This window comes from Osmerus eperlanus, chromosome 8 (genome assembly GCF_963692335.1).
Source record: "Osmerus eperlanus chromosome 8, fOsmEpe2.1, whole genome shotgun sequence".
Taxonomy (NCBI): domain Eukaryota; kingdom Metazoa; phylum Chordata; class Actinopteri; order Osmeriformes; family Osmeridae; genus Osmerus; species Osmerus eperlanus.
In genome coordinates, this window is record NC_085025.1 from 15796557 (window position 1) to 15816518 (window position 19962).

The following is a 19962-nucleotide window of genomic DNA, read 5'->3' on the forward strand; positions in this document are numbered from 1 at the left end:
CTTTCCTCTGTCCGGACACAGGATGTCCCCGTGCCACTGCCCAGCCCCGCACAACGTTCGCCATGCGGTGCATGAACGGCTTCCCCGCGACGGCACGTTGCTTGCTAGCGGTAACGGGCAGCCGCACCGTTACAGCGACTTACAGTAAGTACAGGGACATTCCCCCCGAGGCAAGTAGGGTGAAGTGCCTTGCCCAAGGACACAACGTCATTTTGCACGGCTGGGAATCGAACTGGCAACCTTCAGATTACTAGCCTGATTCCCTAACTGCTCAGCCACCTGACTCAACACAAAATGATCACTGACAGGTTACATTAGAAATCAATCTACTTCCTGTTCACGCCAAATAGATCACACCCAACATCCCTTTCCTGTATTAACCGGACAATGCTTCACCTGGATTTGAGTAAACCAGGTTACGCTTGGAAATCAAATGCTGTAGCAAGGCGACCCTTGAACTAAAAGAGAAGCAGGGAATCAACATCAGCTCCATATTCCCATAGAGAGACAGTGATAGGTGTGTGACGTACATAACAACATGGCTCACAAGCTGGTGCAGACACATCTGTCAGGTATTGGTGCCAGTGAGGTAGTTGGCAGCACACACACACAAACACACACACTCAGTCTGGGAGTGTGGGATGAGGAGCCTTTGCGCCTCGATGCAATCTCATTAGTGTTGCTGCCTTACTCTCCCCCCAACTCTTGCCTTCACTTCCCAGCACTCTGACGTGGGCAGCATGGCAATGACATTTGTATAATGAACGTGGGGTGTTTTCCGACGTGCACCCAATTAAGACACAACCCGATCAAGGGTGTCATATGTCTGAAAATCAAAGCTAAATGCATATTTTTGTATGTGTATTTGAATTAGATGTAGTATTTATGTATGTAAATGTACTGTATGTAAGCCAGATAGAACAACACCCCCACTACCTTGTCACACACAAAAGACACACTTGCATTTAGGAAGTGATCTCTCAAACAAAAAACAAAAAATACATGAAAGGAGAATAAGAGTTTGTGATACAACTGTTCATGGTATGTGTTGGGCTTCTGTTAGTGTTGAATGGGACAATCTGTTCCCAATCAATGTGCCGACCTAGGGCTTTTCTCTGTACTTCCAAACAGCATATCAGCATGTACGGCTCGCTAATCCACAGGATAAACAGAGTCAGGATGGTGTATTATATTCCTGATGCTGTCCTTGCACAGGGAGGAAGTCCTACAGATAAGATGATATCTATCTGTTGAATGACAGACTGCATTGTATTTCCTGTGGCAGAGTCCCTGAGGCACAGTAAAAATGATTGTGTGTGTGTGTGTTTGTGCACAGTGTTTTTTTTAAACAAATTTTCAGAACAGATAAAACCCTGATGCACCAATTTATCTCTCTGATTTTGACATGATAGCAGACTGTCTCTGAAGAAAAAAACATCTTCATCAGTCTCAACAGTCTGTATGGAGGCAGGTGGCTGAGCGGTTAGGGAATCGGGCTAGTAATCTGAAGGTTGCCAGTTCGTGCCAAATGACGGTGTCCTTGGGCAAGGCACTTCACTCTACTTGCTTCGGGGGAATGTCTCTGTACTTACTGTAAGTCGCTCTGGATAAGAGTGTCTGCTAAATGACTAAATGTAACAGGTGAATGAACATGTAAAGTGGCAAATTCCAAATAAACTTGAAACTTTTGGCATTTTCAGGATGGAAATCAATGTTGAGAGAATATATTCTCCTACAACTAATCATCCACAATCATAACTTGAGTTCATCTATACTGTGATAAACATATTGTTAAATAGTTAAGCGGTCAAGAGCTAAGTGAAACTTAGCTAAAGATTGGAATTCCACTCCATGAATTTGCGATAAGCCTTCCAGGAGTTATCCAGTGCCCTAGACCAGTGTTTCCCAACCGGGGTGCCGTGTAAAAGTCCTTCAACCAGTAGCGGACTGGTGTCATGGAAATTTTGGAATACAGTTATAATGTGTGTGTTTCATATATGAGGAATGTGTTTTAACGGAAGTCTAAAGTTGATTAAGAGTCAACTACATTTGGTAGAGATGCCATTTGCAGTTTTATAACTAGGAGACGGGAAGTCTGGGTGACCTGAGAGAGTTCTTGTCACCTGGGGAGGAAGAGACAGTTGGTCTGGAGACAAATGTGGATTCAACTGTATTGTTATTGTGATCTGCTGCTCTGACCCTTCCTGTAGACTTGTTTGAAGTGGCCCACACAAAGGACAGTTGACCATTTGACTGGTGAACCCCTGTGGTTTTACTATCTACTGGTTTGGGGAGAGAGGCCACAATAAAGAACCGTGGGAACTTGATATGAAGTCACTGTCACTGAGCAGTGCTGACCAATCACAGAGTTCAGAATAACCATTTGATCTAAAGTTTATATAAGGCAGGGTTTTGGGGTTGTTCTGTATCACTCTGGCGAACGACCTGTGGCTAGCACCTCCTTCGTTATGACTGATCACAAAGTACTTTGTTAAATCATGATCTGTATAAGCAAAATAAATTTATTGTAACCGCCATCTCTTGACTATTCAAATCTACACAGTGCCGCTTGAATTTCCACCATTACACTTGGTGGCCAGTAGGGGGATCCTCGTTGGTCTACGGCGTTCAGCAGGCGGCTCCCCTCGGCGAATTGATCTTCCGGCAAAAAAACGCCTTTCCTTCCGCCATGCGTGAGACAGCAGGGCCAGGGGGGGCGCCCGTTGGACGTTTTGTGGCTGACGCGGGGTCTTCAAAAGAAACGGTGAGATATTCTTTTGGTTACTGTGTGATATTGAGTTGTCTAAATGTGTGTTTTTTAGGCTATTGTCAATAATTCGGTTAAGTAAGTAATTGGGCAGAGGTAAAACTGTCCTGTACGTGTAAAGTCGTACGAATTAATAAGGTAAGGTTGTTGAACCTATCTTTTACGTGAAAGTCGTAAAAAAAATGTCTGCAGAAGTGTGTCGACGGACACACATAGAGGTAGTGTTGTTGACGAACAAACACATAGAGGGAGATAAATTCACATGTTATATCGTGTTATGTGTCTTTTTGAGACCCTAAGGATTAGAATATGTTGGGTTAGTGATAGTTTGAGAAATTGTATTGGCATTGGTGCAGTTCTTATTTATTAACGGCCTAAACGTGATTCTAAGTCCCGAGAGAAAAGTATACTTGTGAGGAAATCAGCTGTGTGAGAGAGTGTTTACAAAGGGTTTGAGTCCCTGAAGGTGGAGAACAAAGAAAAAAAAAAAAGTGAAGAAAGGCCTGAATTATGAAATTTCAAAGTTAGTAACGCGCGCGTGTTCATTTTTTGTTTTAATTGCAAGTTATGTTTTTTGAGGTTAAAAGAAGTATGAGTAACTAATGGTGTCTATTATTCAACCTATATACAAATTACAAAAATCAAAATTTTAATTATTTTTCAAAACTTTAATTATTTTTCAGTTTGAATATTTGTAATTTATGATTGTGCAGTTATTTTCATTGAAAGTTGTGAAGTCGGAATTTAATTGTTTTTAGAAAAGAAAAGGGGTAATTGTGTCTTTATTTTCCGTTGTTGGTTATCGTTTATGGATTGTAATTCTGAAAATGAATGGTCTGGAGACAGAATTGACCTGTCCAAACATCGATTACATGAAACAAAAGTATGGTAACGATAGTTTATTGCAAATGCAAATATGGATTGATAAATGTGGATTTTCGAGTGTGGAGTCGTTTTGTTTTAAGGACCTTATTGTATTGCGAAATGGGTTCGTGGAGAGAAATAGATACACGATTTTTTTTGAAGTGGAGAAAAGAATAGATTTTAGCCTGATTGGAGAGGAGATAGGTCAGATATCTTCTGACATCTGCCATCTTTATAAATTTGCTTTGGATTCGCGCAAAGATTGAAGCTTGTGCCTTGACTTGCAATTGCCATTGTGTTTCCAAGAAGGAAAGGTTAAAGTCCTCTCCGGAACAAAGGGTTTGTGTTTGGAATAAGCGTGTTGTGGGCTATGGTCAAAGCTGATGCAGAGCGTGTTGACATGCTGTTGAAAAAAACATGTAGGCCAACACGAATTGCTAGGTCAATCCAAAATGCGTGCTTTAATTGTGGGAATTCGAGCAAAATGTACGTGAATGTCCGGAGATGTGTCATCTTTGTTGAAAGTTTTCTAGAAATGAGCAGTGAGCGAACTCTCGCAAAATCAGAGGGGTTCGTGACCGGAAGTTGAGTTTCGAAATGGTGGCGTACAATGTTTATCGGTTATGACACTGTTGGTAGAGGAGAGACGATTGTTTTACAACTCTGTGTTAACCGTTATATGTTTGATGTTAGACTTTACATCGGTCTGATTACCGCCAGAAGGCATTTGTTTTTGAAGACGGAGACATTCTGTTTTGAAAATGCTAATGTTAATTCTTTGACTGAATTCTCCACTTGAAAAGAGGCGCATGCGCTTGAGCCTAGCGGAAGTTGATTCTTTCAGTGAAGCTCATTCTGCGTGCAGTGCCCACACATGAGTGCAAAAAAAAAAAAAAACACTCATTTTATAGAGAATTTGACGTTGAATTGTGAAGTATATTGGTTGGGAAAACAGATGTGTGTTTCTGTTTCTTTGTCGAACTTAAGAAAATATTGTGAGTTGCCATACTCTTGATTTGGAAATTATGTACAGACCGATTTTCTATATTATGAGCTTGATTCGTTATTGAATAACGCGCTGGAAATTTAGTGTTTGGGTAGGATAATTGGTAAAAGGCCAGTTTTGGCAATAAAAGCGGTATTCATTTGAAGAATTACAATCCCGGGGTTATTGAAACTTTTATAGAAAGTTATGTGTTCAAACGGAAATGTTATGTTGTTTAAGGAATATTTTTGTTTATGTCTGGAAATGTTCGATGGTTTTATTTTTAATTTTGTGGGAGTTCACAGATGTTACTGTTGTTTAAAGAAATATGTAAAGGGTTATGAAGAAGTGATTAGAAAGATTGAGCCAGTTGAGACCGAATTGCGTTTGTTGTTAAGGGCAAAGGTGCTACATATGTGTGTTTATTGCTGCTGAGATGATTTGTTGAAATGTGTTGGGTTTGGTGGTATTCATATTTACCTATTTAAATGGACTTGAAGTTGAAGCTTTGTCCAACCAGAATGCTAATACATGGGTAAACTGTCGTCCTCTGACGAGTGATATTAGGTGCATATGTAGATTTCGGAGCCTAATTTTTATGTTGAAATTAAAATGGTACTAATGGTTGATAGACTTGAAAAGATAATCCAGGCTGTGACTGTTGGTTAATGGCTAATGGTGAAAACGTGGAGGAAGTGCATTTTGTTCTGTCCCGAGACAAAGGAGAGTCCAGGAAGTTGAATTTGCAACTATGGCAACGACATTGGCTAACAAACTAACAGACCGACAGGCGGGTACAGGCTAGTAAAGGAATTGCAGCTTGATATTTGAGATCCAGGATGAGTAACCGCATGACGCATGCGCAGATGGAAGTTGAGAAATTTACAAAGACGCAAATTTAGAGAAATAGATACATTTGGAGCGAATTTTACATATTAATTTGGTTACTTTTGAAATATGTTGGGTGATGAGTATTTTGAGACATTTGCTAACAAGGTTTTGTTTGTTTGAGGACATTTTAAATGAGTTTCAGAAATTCCGAGGAAAGGTGGGGGCTAAAAGAGTCCCGTTACGTTGAGTCTTACAAAGGTGATCCCAGAGGGTGTAATTCTGCATAATTATGTGAGTGTTAATGGTGAAAGATGTGTCCGTTTAGATGAATTCGAAGTTTGGTGGTTTACGAATGTATGATTTAACATTTGTTCTAAATCCTAGCCAAACAGGGAGGTAGGAGCCTTTCAGACCAGAACTTGTATTTACGAGCGGAAAATCTGTGGTGTGTGATGGTATCCATAAAAATGCAGAAATTAGACCCTGGTTCATAAATTAGTTCTAATTGGATTGGAAAAGTTATACTTTAGCAAAATTAAGTGAATAGCTGGTAAACGCCAACCATCTGTGTTGTTTAAAAGAAATAAAAAAAGGTTGAGAGTTTTTGCTTTGTTCCAGAGCACGCTGTTTGATGCGAGTTTGAAATGCGCGATGGTTTATTTGAGTTGATACACTAACAAAGAGTAATTGAGATAGCTGGTAAATATAGGAATATTCAAAGGTGTATACATTACATGCTTTGATAAAACTTTTGAGGAGTTAAAGAATAAGGTTTTGTTTTACGGGTTTATGTTAAATTGTGAATTTTAAGGTTTAAAAGAAAAAAAGGAGAGTTTATATTTTCTTTTGTCTTAAGGGCATGGTACAATGTTTTGGGATAAACAGTTAGGCTGTGATGAGGTTGTTTTATTATGGTATTGGTTCATAAAGAGGGTTATGATAACTTGGTTTTGAAATAATTTGGGAAGACTCATTAAGTCTGATAAATTGTGGTGTGATGGTTGTGCTAAGTAGCTTGTTCTGGACTGCAGCCAAAGCAAGTTATGAAGTTCTACCTATCTAACCTATATAGAAATATAGATGGGGTATAAGTTTGGTTAATGGTTACATTAAGAACATTTTATGGTCTATGTTTTATTTTGGAATCATACAGATTAAATTCTGGTTTAGGGTAGTGATGCTAGTTTTCTACATGTCTTGGAAAAAGAGAGAGTTTATTTGGTGAATTTAAATACAGGGAAAAATTAAAAGGGAATCGGAAATTTAAAGGTATTCATTTGAACTGTTCCTAAAGGTTTTTTTTGAAGAAAAGATAATAAGAGACTAAAAGTTGAGGTTATTCATAATTTGGCTGTTTTCTAAAATAGTTTTATTTTATACAAATTGGTTCAAAAGTAGTTTGCTTCAGTGTAAGCTTGTTAATTCATAAAAGGGAAAAGAGTTAAAATATTTACTGATAGTTAAATACATCATTGGTGTTACATATGATTTTGGGAAAGGTATGGAAACAGGAAGTTTCTTATTTTCACTTATAGAACAACTTGCTGTATGCAAATGTGGAATTCACTCTAACAATTATGATTATTCCACAGGGAAAATGCTAGTGCTGATACTAGCTGGAGCAGTTTCTAGATTGCCTGAATGCATTGATGAACTAACTAGAATATGTTTGTGATGTTGATATGTTTACAGGAAGTGATGAGATGATGTTGCTATGTCCGGAAGAGCCTAACTTGACAAATTTGGGCTTACAGGACTCTTTTGAGGAAAATTGTTGTTTGACCTTGATACAACATTTGTTACAGATTCTTTAAGGGAAGCGCAGGCTTCTTCGAGAGGAAGAGGTGACGTTTAGGAATTTATGACTGACTGATGACTGACTGATCCAAACAGAGAGTGACTATGGGGGTTTTATGGTTTTATGAATTTAGCTTCAGTAGTTTGGATTTGTGATAGGATTGTGAGGGTTTGATATGATATTGCTGAGTTGAAAATATTGGACTGTATTTAACCCAGAGTGAGAATTTTGTTTTGTTTGAGTATATTTGATAAGAATTACAGAATACAGCGGACAGATGGAGAAAGGAATGGTGGAATGGAGATTCGAACTTGGACTAATCCACAAGAAAATGCGTTTTGGAAAAAGGAAGGATATGAGAATAAAAATGGAGGTTGTATGGTCTGCATAAAACATTTATCTTGAGATTTTGCTAAGTTAACACATGGAAAGATCATGCCTCTACAGTTTGTGTGATATCAAGAAGAATGCATTATTTTAGCATACAAGAGGATTTGTAATGGATGCATAGTCATTTTGTTAATACTTCATATGTGGGACAAGTATTATGAGAAAAGGAATTTAAACACGATAAGCTTCACAGTTAAGGTTAGAGAAACCATTTGGGTATTGATAGATGGATTTTGTAGAGTTCAATTTTTGGAGAAGTGATACTGTTTAATGATTGTTGATGGGAAGAAGTTTTAGACTTCTCAGGGGCTCAGTGATCAAGCTTTTGTTAATTTAGATTATTTTCGATGGGATTTTTCTTTGAAGTTATGTACACACTTGTTTAAGGAAGTTATTTTGGTGTTGAAAGGATTCAACATTGTGTTAATCACTTCAGTTGAATGAGAGAACAGAACTTTGAAGACTAAGTCAGACGACAAGAAGTCAGTTACCTTTAACTGACCTCTGTGAGAATGTGCTTGTTTATCACTGTGCAACCTTTTTGGAGTCTATTTTGTGTGAGATTCACAGGCAGGTGAAGGAGACTATTCCTATGACTGGACCGCTGCATGATTTGATACCAGATGACTGGATCGTGGTGAAGGACCTGAAACGCCTGGAGGAATCCAAGGTGGACAGGGCCATACCAGATTCTCCTGACGACCAATTCGGCCGTTAAGATCGAGGGGAGAGCAACGTGGATACACGCTAACCATTGCGTGCACCTTGTCTGGAGACGGAAGCAGAGGATACTCGTTCTGCGTAGTACCAAGGAATTTCCGAGCTGTGCGCAAAGTGCAGTGTTGTTGAAAGTTGCCCTGAGCAATTTGATCGTCGTTTGCAATCGATTCGACTAGACTACACCGCCTGACAGAAGTTTGCCTACATCCAACTAAAGATGGCATCAGTTCCGACAACCTGGGCTTTGTGGTGTACGGGGTACAATGGGTTTTGTCTTGAGACTAGCATTTCTTATGTTAATGTTTGAATTATTTTTCTTAATTAACTGTTTGGGTTTATGGAATTGTAAAAAAAAAAAAAATGTAATGGAAATTTTGGAATACAGTTATAATGTGTGTGTTTCATATATGAGGAATGTGTTTTAACGGAAGTCTAAAGTTGATTAAGAGTCAACTACATTTGGTAGAGATGCCATTTGCAGTTTTATAACTAGGAGACGGGAAGTCTGGGTGACCTGAGAGAGTTCTTGTCACCTGGGGAGGAAGAGACAGTTGGTCTGGAGACAAATGTGGATTCAACTGTATTGTTATTGTGATCTGCTGCTCTGACCCTTCCTGTAGACTTGTTTGAAGTGGCCCACACAAAGGACAGTTGACCATTTGACTGGTGAACCCCTGTGGTTTTACTATCTACTGGTTTGGGGAGAGAGGCCACAATAAAGAACCGTGGGAACTTGATATGAAGTCACTGTCACTGAGCAGTGCTGACCAATCACAGAGTTCAGAATAACCATTTGATCTAAAGTTTATATAAGGCAGGGTTTTGGGGTTGTTCTGTATCACTCTGGCGAACGACCTGTGGCTAGCACCTCCTTCGTTATGACTGATCACAAAGTACTTTGTTAAATCATGATCTGTATAAGCAAAATAAATTTATTGTAACCGCCATCTCTTGACTATTCAAATCTACACAGTGCCGCTTGAATTTCCACCATTACACTGGCCATCGGGAGCACACGTCTGGGCCGGAGGGCCGCTTGCCTTAAAATGTGTAGACTACTAATAAAATGTCGGCAGAAGATTGAGCGACACAGTTGGCCGTCCCCAATTTCCCCAAGGCCGGTTGGTCTATTCCAAATGAACGTCTGAACAGCCATTACCCCGCCCCCTTTGTCTCGCTTACACTCGACAGCACTGAGATCGAAAGCTAGCTAGTAGAGATATAACGATCGAAAACCAGGCTAATAAACGTAAGGGGCTGAAAAATAAGAGACAAGAAGACATCATCTTCACGAGACAACGTTTTACCAATTGAAAAACGGCTATGTTTATTTTACATAAAGCTCAAAAACTATTTTGCGCTCAAATAAAGGCCAAAAATGTTCGCTCGCGTGCTGTGCGCACTTGCATGAACTGTGAATCTCCCTAACTTGCATTACATCAAACACAAAATGTGGATGCATTGGCAGGGCAGCTGTGGTGGTGTATACAGGGGCTGGTTCTGGTGGGCCAGTCTGGATAAAAGTCCAGGGACTTTTAACCCTTTACCCCCAGTCCGTCCCTGCCTTCAACGAATTTTCCTTGAAGCTGGATGAGTCGACTGACATTAGTGGGCACGCACGCTCAGCTCCTTGCAAATGTTCGATTCGTAGATGGCGACAGCATTCGAGAAACCTTTTTCTTCGGGAGAAGAAATATATTGTCTGTCACATGTACTGATGGGGCCGCTGCCATGATGGGGAGTACGAAAGGCTTCATTAGCAGAGTCAGAGCGCAAAACCCCCATGTGAAAGCCACTCACTGCTTTTTACATAGGCACTGGTAGCAAAGACGCTCCCGAAGGAACTCTGATGTACTGGACAGAGCAGTAGATATAGGCCTAATTAATTTCATCAAGGCACGCCCACTGAAGAGCCGTCTATTTTCGATTTTATATGAGGAAATGGGAGCGGAACATCAGAGCTTGTTATTACATACGGCCGTTCGATGGCACGCAGCAAGGTTTTGGCACGACTACGAACTGAGGGAAGAGTTAAAAACGTCCCTCAATCAGGAGAATTCGGATATGTAGAGTGAAGTCCTTTTCATGTTTTTTTCAAAATCTTGAAACTTTTCTACGGGTGCCATGACTGAAAAAGGGTTGGGAAACACTGCCCTAGACCATGACTTGACTGACATCAAGTATCCAATCAGTGAGGCAGCAAAGTGGTTTCCAGGGAGAGCAACTCCTCAACCGCTCTGACCCCAAAGCTGTGTTGCCTTTCTATCGCTCAGGCTTTCTTTAAGAAAAGGAACCTCCATTTTCCAGTTGTGCCTAGGGCATGGTGAGTTGGTTTTTATGTCCAACCATGACCGTATGCTCATTAGATGTATCTGTGTGGTTTGGTATAGTGGCATGGTGATTAGGTTGTTAATTAGTCTGGGACTGAGAGAGCAGTGTGAAAGCAAGATGATGGAGAGAGAGAGAGAGAGAGAGAGAGAGAGAGAGAGAGAGAGAGAGAGAGAGAGAGAGAGAGAGAGAGAGAGGAAAATGTGAGAGAGGAAGAGACAGAGACATGTATGCAAAGAGCAGAAATGCATCATAGGAAAGAGACCATTTAACCCTTGTGCTGCCTTCGGGTCACATGACCCAAAGGTTCATAACGAACCATCGTTGTGTTTACCCAATTTTACCCAATACAAAAAAAAAAAAAAATCATGTTCTTTTAACCTTCGCAATGTGGAGGGTCTGAGACAGCCCGACGGTTAAAAGAAAATGCTTCACTTTGTTTTTGTATGCGGTAAAGTTGTCACAATACGACGGTGGGTAACAATGACTGATGGGTCAGAATGACCCGAAGAGAACACAAGGGTTAAAAAAAGAGAGCAATACAGGCAGAGAGATAGACGCAGGTGCAGTCCTTAGGAGTAGGCCAAGATATCCCTGATCAAATGGTGACAGTTCACATATCATGCTGCTCTGTACCTCGACACTAAATGAGATCAATGGGAAAGCCTTTTATTTAGGGCAGAAGGACCATGTGATTTGGGTTATTGGTCCCAAGGTGGACTGAAGGCCCAGATAGCAAGCTATACCCTGCTGTTCTCAGAACCAGGACACAGATTGCCAACCTCTCCACAAACAGCTTTTAAATGAGATGTTTTGAGAGACTGGCCTACTCCTGTCCATGGTGGCTAAGGAGGAAGGTCAAACTATTAAAGGCACGTACAGCTGTAGGGAATAACAGTGCCTCCACTCAGACAAACTGGGAACTGCCTGTTCCTAGTTTTGTTTTTTAAAGCGGTCTGCTCACACACTTCGTTAGGCAGCCCCACTGTAATGAGGGGGCTAAAACAAAGCGGCCAATATGAGGGTGTCCCCCCCTCCCCTGAGATTTGAGATAATAATGCTAGCTTTGTTTGCTGTTTGGTGTCATGCTGAATCATCATTATTCTGCCTCAGGGACCCTGGGGACTCTTTTTCTCCTCTCAGTCAACAAAACATGTATTGGAGACAGGCAGAACACCATGAAACTCTTTGGTCTAATTTGCCCTGACTGAATAAAAAATATGTCTGGACGAGTTTTACAGACTGTATACTCTCCATTGATGAGCTCATTCTCATGATAGTGTGTGACTACGTGCTTTTTCTGAAAAGGGGTAGCCTTTAGGGATTCATTTGAACAGCCTGTGTCTTGGTAACAATGGTGATGTTAAGATTATATTGCATGTCCTCTTTGTATTTTTTGTTTGTTTCAATATATGAGATTTGTTCTTGTTTTGGTTTGTTCAAGGCCAGTTTAGTCTAGGTGCAAAATAATCAAAGGTGTGAAAAGTGCTATCCAATTTATGAAAACAAAACACTACAATACTGCATGCAATACTGTGCATAACCGATTAAATTACATTCAGTCATTTAGCAGACGCTCTTATCCAGAGCGACTTACAGTAAGTACAGGGACATTCTCCTGTAAGTCGGGGACAAGTCGAAGACAAGCTGATGGAGCTCAAACGGGCTTTAGACAAGAACACAGTTCTTATGAATTTAGTAGGTAGGCAGTGAGGCAGGTAATCTCCCTGGCTTTGTTAACTGCCACGGTGTTGAGATTTAGCAGCCGTTCTTTAAATTCCTCATATGTTGACATTTATGCAAAACTGCCTGAGCTGCAAAAGCCACCCTATTATGCATATGGGCAAAAAAATCAAATTTCGTTCACACCCATAGTTAACACCAAATAAACTCACCAACATCTTAATCACCAACCACATCACGGGTACAAGCGCTACCTTAACTGGCGCGCACTGCACTGAGCTCGGCGGCGATTGGTGCTGCATCCTCCTGAGACAAGCATGCGCCTGCTGTAAAGTGTACACTGTACACCTTCTCATTGACTTCTGAAAAGCATGCCATTATAAACCAAAGGAAACAAAGGAATCCCTAAATATTGTTTATTTATAAAAAATAAGTAATACAGTAAATATTTATATCAATTTGTAATTATTGTACTTTTTTATATATTGTTGACGCGTTCGAATCGGAAGCCACCTTTGGTTTTGCGGTATACCATTGGTCCACAGATTTAGATGGAGAAAGCTGATTGGTCGTCAACCGGAAGGTCAGAGTCTGCTGTGTTATGCAGTCGGGAATGTTTGGTGTGGATAATGATATTAATCGAGATATGCGGCTATTTAATTGATACATTCGCTACAATATTCGTATTTGCAGTTCAATGTGTCTGTGCTTCGAGAAGTATATAATAGCACAACTAATTAGAGAAAACATTTTGCTGTACTTTTTTCTCCTGCATGTGCAGGTTATCACTTTGGGGTGACTCGTAGCTAGCAGTAGCTTGCTAACCGCTGAATTTAGCAGACTTGTCACTTGTTAGTGATATGTCTGTTGACATTTAGTCTCTTAGCTAGTCTGCCAATTTGATAGACGCAACAGCAACTGCACGCTATTATCAAAATGGGCTGTCTCAAAGCAACTAGACTAGCCGTGTCCTACGCTAGGACACTAAGCTTGTGCAAAACATTAGCTGGTGTAGGAAACATGAGCTCTGGCTATCTCAGAAGAAGTCTCAGTTCCTCTTCGAGACTGCCTAGCAGTATGTCTGCTTGGGTGATAATTTTTTTTATTTATTTTAGTCATTTAGCAGACGCTCTTATCCAGAGCGACTTACAGTAAGTACAGGGACATTCTCCCCGAGGCAAGTAGGGTGAAGTGCCTTGCCCAAGGACACAACGTCATTTGGCACAGCCGGGAATCGAACCAGCAACCTTCGGATTAAATGGCTTAAATGTGCGCATGGAATGTGAAAATCCAATTCTAATGTCTGTCTAATATTTTTTCATTCTTTCAATAGGTGTGGGCAGCAATTCCACCATGGAAACAAGGTAGCCTTGCAGGGTTTGTGACTCTAACAGAACATGAGGTACTCCAACCATTTTAAGTAGGCCACCTTGTACAGCCTACCTTAATATTGCACCATAAAGTATGCCTAAAGTTCATTGCATGATATGCAAACAATGTGATAAGGTGCATGTTTCAGATGAACACGTTCTGTTTTTTGTGTTTGATTAATTCATTTGGGTTTTATTTATTTATTTAAAAAAAGACACCAACACCACCAGGACAGGGTCCATAGTTCTCTGTGAACCTTTTCACTGAAAGATCCTGTAAAGTAAATTCCATGTTTTGCTTCTAAGTACATTATATACGTGTGAAATTAGTTCCTGAAAGCATGTGCAAAGCGCTAAAACTTTGTCGCACTGAAATGTGGAGTTAGACCGAAGAACAGTTTCTCCTCCGTTTTCAGATCAGGTTTTAATGGGCGGAGCTTAAAAATGCCCTATCTACGTAATTTCGCCCTATCTACGTCAGATCACTGAATGGCTCCTCCTGCTGTACTGTTATTGTAGCCTACATCAGCTAGCTAGCTAGCTTCAGGATGTCTCCCACCAACCGCAACTGCATCTTCCCTGGATGCAAGAACTCCAGCTGCGCTGCAACGCCATTTAAGTTCCCTATTGATAATGAAAGGAAAAATAGGTGGATAGATTTTGTGAAGAGCCACGCTGATGGAAAGCTTCGGATAAACTCCAACAGCCGCCTCTGCAGTGGATAAGAGAGTCTGCTAAATGACTAAATGCAGTGACCATTTCACAGCGGATAGTTTTAACATGGACCAGAGACAGACGGGGTTCGCGGAGACACGGCTTCGCTTGCAGCGCGGAGCCGTACCGAGCATCGCCCTCCCGGCCGTTCCTCCTCCCGGTCGCATCTGGACAATCCACAGCTGCCAGCAGTTCATCACTCTGTTCTGTTTGGTTGTTATAATTATACTAGATAACTTTTCCAGAGGTATCTCTGCTATGAGTTAGTGCAAACCGCTAAATTGATATTAGGCTACTCGGTGTAGAATGATGGTATTTTGGTGAAATGGTAGCTAATGTGTTAGAAGTAGCCTAGTTGGACAGCTCACTGTCTGCTGTCTCTGGTGTCCATTTTTACTGTTACAGCTCAGGGGAACATTTCATTTATATGCATCTGTATGTTTCACTCATTGAACAAATAAATTCTAATTCTATATGGTTTTGTTCGGCTTGACATAGAGTCTATTATCTGGGTCGGAGGTAGGCACTAGGCAGCGAGGGGCGGAGCTTCAGCTCCTTCAGGCGACACGCCCCCCCAGTCTCAAGCAGAGAAGACTGCTGATTTTTTCACGATTTCAAAGCATAATTTAACATACTTGTCGGTGTTATTTTTTCATTCGAATTTGGATGGGTAGTTAATAACACATTATTCTGTGGTGTGGCGAACTTAAAACTCGTTTTCAGGTCCACTTTACAGGATCTTGAACATAACTAGTAGAATCTCGACAATTTGGATTCGAGTCAAAGCCGTTATGTAATACCACAGTAGAGGGTGTATAATTAATCAGGGTTCAGTTCCACTGCTTTGCATGAGCCAGAGAAATATCATTTAGTCGGACAGTGGAACTGCCGTGTCTGCTTGAGTAGTAGTAGGGTGTATTGTTAGCTTGCTACCCCCCCCCCCTGCCCTCACCACAACTCCCAGGATGAACTTTCCGTTTTTACACAAAGAAAAGTTTTCTTTGTTAGTCCAGGAAAATGCAGTGTTAATGAATGTCAGGTGCGTGTTTTATTAAGTGTTTTTGTTCTTGTGTGTTCACGCCCCCCCCAGGTCTCACACAAACCAAGATCACTGAGTCACACAGAGGCAGCATCCATCCCCTATGTGGCTGCGACGGCCTTGTCTGCCCTTGTCAATGCCGCTAGCCTCTGCAGAGACAACTGCAATAACAAACGGCAAGTATTCCACTACTAGCGCACATACACACAACCGTACATGCGTGCACTCCCCCACAAAGATATCTGTGACTTTATACAGTGATTGTATTGTAGACTTAATTTAAAATGGATTATATTGCCTATTTTTTTACATTAATCTACACTCAAATACCCATTTTGACAACATGTTTTTAAAAAGTTAAGCAAATTCATAAAGAAGTATATACCCTTGGCTGTGGCAATCCGAATTGTGGTAAGGTGCTTCCTGGTTGCTATGACAATGACCCGAAGCAAACAGGCTTCAGGACATGTCTCTGAATGTCCTTGAGTGGTTTAGTCAGACTTAACTGAACTGAACAGACTTAACTTTAACTGTTACACTGAATTGTTTCCACTATGCTGCTAATTTCTCAGGTTCTTTTAGTATGTATCCATGTGTGTGTATGATTGGTTGTCTGTATTTATTGTATTTATTTAAGATGAGTAGTTTTAGTTATTTATTTGTGAGTGGTTTTAACCAGAACCTCAGTACCAAATTTCGTTCCGGCTCATGCAAATGTTTTTGGAATGACAAAGTTATCCTTATCCTCAAACCCCATAGAACATCTGTGGAGAGACCTTGAGATGGCAGTTCACCTATGCTTTCCATCTGGCTCTGTCATTATGGTTAATTGAGTACAGATTAATGGAGGAAATGTATGCATTTCCAATGTAATCTAATTAAACAAGAAAATGTACTAAAAGTAATGGGTCAGAAAGCTTTCTGAAGCCACTGTATGTACGGTTTCCCTAATTCACCCTGATGTGACGCTTCTGTAAGTCTTCAATCATTCTCAAAGTTTAGAAACAGCACTGGAACTCAGCAGGGTAGATGCAAAGTGTTTTATTGGTTCTCGGGTAACAGACATTCCCAATAGAACGTGAGTTTGATCCCGGGATCAGACTGAAGTTTTTCTCCGGAAATTTCACTTTTATAGTCTTCTCCCCATTGTATTGTAATATGGTACGATGTGTTGGTTACATATACATTAGGCATTCTTACCCAGTGGGTCCCTTATGGAGCTAAATCAGGGCCAAATGTTTTGTTAATTCGAAAAAAAAATCTTTAGTCGAAAAACTAAAGCTTGACATTGAAAATATACGTTTTGGTCGAAAATTTGAAAAATAAAACCATGTATTCAAAGAAAAAATAAGTGTACCAATTTTTTTTTCAGGTTGAATAATATTTCGATGAAATTTTGGAATAATTTTGAATAAGTTATTAATTTTAAATTTTCACTTTCATATTTTCACATAGTTTCACATTTCATGTTTTCAGATTCAAAACTTTTTTTTACGGCTTCAATTTTTTTTTTTGAGTTTCAGTTTTTTTTTTTTTTTTTTTTAGGTTGTTTTTTTTCAGTTTCAGTTTTTAGGTGGAGTGAAACATGAGTGAAACATACAGATGCATATAAATGCAATGTTCCCCTGAGCTGTAACACAGGAGTAAAAATTGACGCCAGAGACAGCAGACAGTGAGCTCTCCAACTACTTCTAGCACATTAGCTACCATTTCACCAAAATACCATCATTCTACACTGAGTAGCCTAATATCAAGTTAGCGGTTTGCACTAACTCATAGCAGAGATACCTCTGGAAAAGTTATCTAGTATAATTATAACAAGCACACAGAACTGAGTGATGAACTGCTGGCGGCGGTGGATGGTCCAGGTGCGACCGGAGGATGAACGGCCGGGGGGGGGCGATGCTCTGTACGGCTCCGCGCTGCAAGAGAAGCCGTGTGTTGGTGAACCCCGTCTGTCTCTGGTCCATTTTAAAACTGTCCGCCGTTAAATGGTCAGTGCAGAGGCGGCTGTTGGAGTTTATCTGAAGCTTTCCATGAGCATGGCTCTTCACAAAATCTATCCACCTATTTTTCCTTTCATTATCAATAGGGAACTTAAATGGCGTTGCAGCGCAGCTGGAGTTCGTGCATCCAGGGAAGATGCAGTTGCGGGTGGTGGGAGACATCCTGAAGCTAGCTAGCTAGCTGATGTAAGCTACAATAACAGTACAGCAGGAGGAGCCATTCAGTGATCTGACGTAGATGGGGCGAAATGACGTAGATAGGGCATTTTTTGGCTCCGCCCATTAAAACCTGATCTGAAAACGGAGGAGAAACTGTTCTTCGGTCTAACTCCACATTTCAGTGCGACAAAGTTTTAGCGCTTTGCACATGCTTTCAGGAACTCATTTCACACGTATATAATGTACTTAGAAGCAAAACATGGAATTTACTTTACAGGATCTTTAAAAGACGAAGAGCACTATAATTTCAGCTACTAAAACGAATATTCTACTACTTCTACAGTTTAACAGTTCAGCTTTCAGCTTCTCCCGCTTTCAAAGCTCTTAGCATTGTTAGATGATGAAGTTCAGCTTCCACACTGCCTCTTTTGTGTGAGTCACATTTTTGAAATTCATTTCAGCTTGCGGGTATTTTCTCATTTCTGTATTTTCAGCAATTAAAAAAAATAATAATTCAGCTATCAGCATTCTGTAATGGTGGAAATTCAAGCGGCACTGTGTAGATTTGAATAGTCAAGAGATGGCGGTTACAATACATTTATTTTGCTTATACAGATCATGATTTAACAAAGTACTTTGTGATCAGTCATAACGAAGGAGGTGCTAGCCACAGGTCGTTCGCCAGAGTGATCCAGAACAACCCTAAAACCCTGCCTTATATAAACTTTAGATCAAATGGTTTTTCTGAACTCTGTGATTGGTCAGCACTGCTCAGTGACAGTTAACCCTTGTGTTCTCCTCGGGTCGTTCTGACCCATCAGTCATTGTGACCCACCGTCGTATTGCGACAACTTTACCGCATACAAAAACAAAGTGAAGCATTTTCTTTTAACCGTCGGGCTGTCTCAGACCCCCCACATTGCGAAGGTTAAAAGAAAAGTATTTTTATTTGGTTTTGTATTGGGTAAAATTGGGTAAACACAATGATGGTTCGTTATGAACCTTTGGGTCATGTGACCCGAAGGCAGCACGAGGGTTAAGACAATATAACCCCCCCAGGTCAAGTGACCAAAGTCTTTTGATGTCACGGCTCTTTCTCTAAATGAGGACAGTAAAGATACCCTTAATGAAACACAAACAGGACACAGGACACAATCTCCTTGGCCAAAAGGTCAGGGCTGCTAGATCAACTGAATCCATCTATCCATCTCCCTTTAGGCCACAGAACTCAAACATCCCCCAACCTCTGTGCCCCTAGCTTCTCAATCAGGCATCATAAACCAATACCATAAATACCTTAAGACCAACTGCAACATCCATTTGTTTAAACACAACCTCAGTCTATTAAAAATACATTCTTAGTAACTATATCAAAAAATGCCATTACATTCCTTACTTTTTTTTTTTTAAACAACAAAGGCATACAAAAGCATAAGCATACAAAAATATAAAACATCCATACAGATATGGATGCAAGAAAATAAAGTAACCCCCTTTAATCAAAACATAACCCCAAAAATAACAAGAGAATTACATATCACTCACAGTAGCCTCTTCATCCTTAAATGGTGGAACCCAGTCAGAATCCTCTAAGGGACTATAGTTCATCATTTGAACAGCAAATGATTTAGCCATTGTCTTTTCCACAATCTTCCTTACACAGGGAAACAGACAACAAGCCAAAAACAATAGTATCAACAAAATGACACCTATTCCACACAAAACAGACAGAAGAACTGCCTTCCATTTACCAAACATTTCCCAAGAACCGTCAATCCATGACCAAACTCCTTTTGAATCATCAAATCCAGAATGTTCAGACAATTCTAATCTCAAAGTACGCATGCTTGATAATGCTTTAGTGACTGACCCATCACTCGCTGTATTATTGGGAATGTACGTACAACATGTATTATTGAAAAGTACACAAACACCCCCTTTTTCAGCCAACAACATGTCTAGAGCAATCCTGTTTTGCCATGCCATCTCTGAAGTCTTAGCCAATTGTTCTGATAATCCAGAAATCGCATCAACAGTGTAATTAATACAACTTTGCTGATTATAATATATATAATTAATCCAATCCACATTTTTGTTAACCGTACAATGTACGCAAAAGAATGATTCTAGTCCTGCAGCTACCTGATTTCTAGCTTTAAACTCAGTAGGCACCCCTCTTGGTACTCCAATATCATCTATGTAAATTCCACTATCAAAAGAACCAACAGGAGCAGCTCGTCTCTGTCTGCCTGAATCAACCGTCACATTTCCTAAAGGCTTAATCAACGTCTTACTAACTAACATCACC

At 40.4% G+C, this 19962-nt stretch overlaps 1 protein-coding gene across 1 annotated transcript in view; it reads left to right on the forward strand.

The window, feature by feature from the left end:
- Window positions 1–538: 538 nt before the first annotated feature.
- The window catches only part of LOC134025242 (reticulon-4-interacting protein 1 homolog, mitochondrial-like), a 94717-nt gene continuing 75293 nt past the window's right edge, over window positions 539–19962 (forward strand). The window contains exons 1-3 of the mRNA XM_062468139.1: window positions 539–589; window positions 13700–13768; window positions 15541–15665. Of these exons, the coding sequence (XP_062324123.1) occupies window positions 539–589; window positions 13700–13768; window positions 15541–15665 (245 nt within the window). The remainder of the gene's footprint in view (window positions 590–13699; window positions 13769–15540; window positions 15666–19962) is intronic.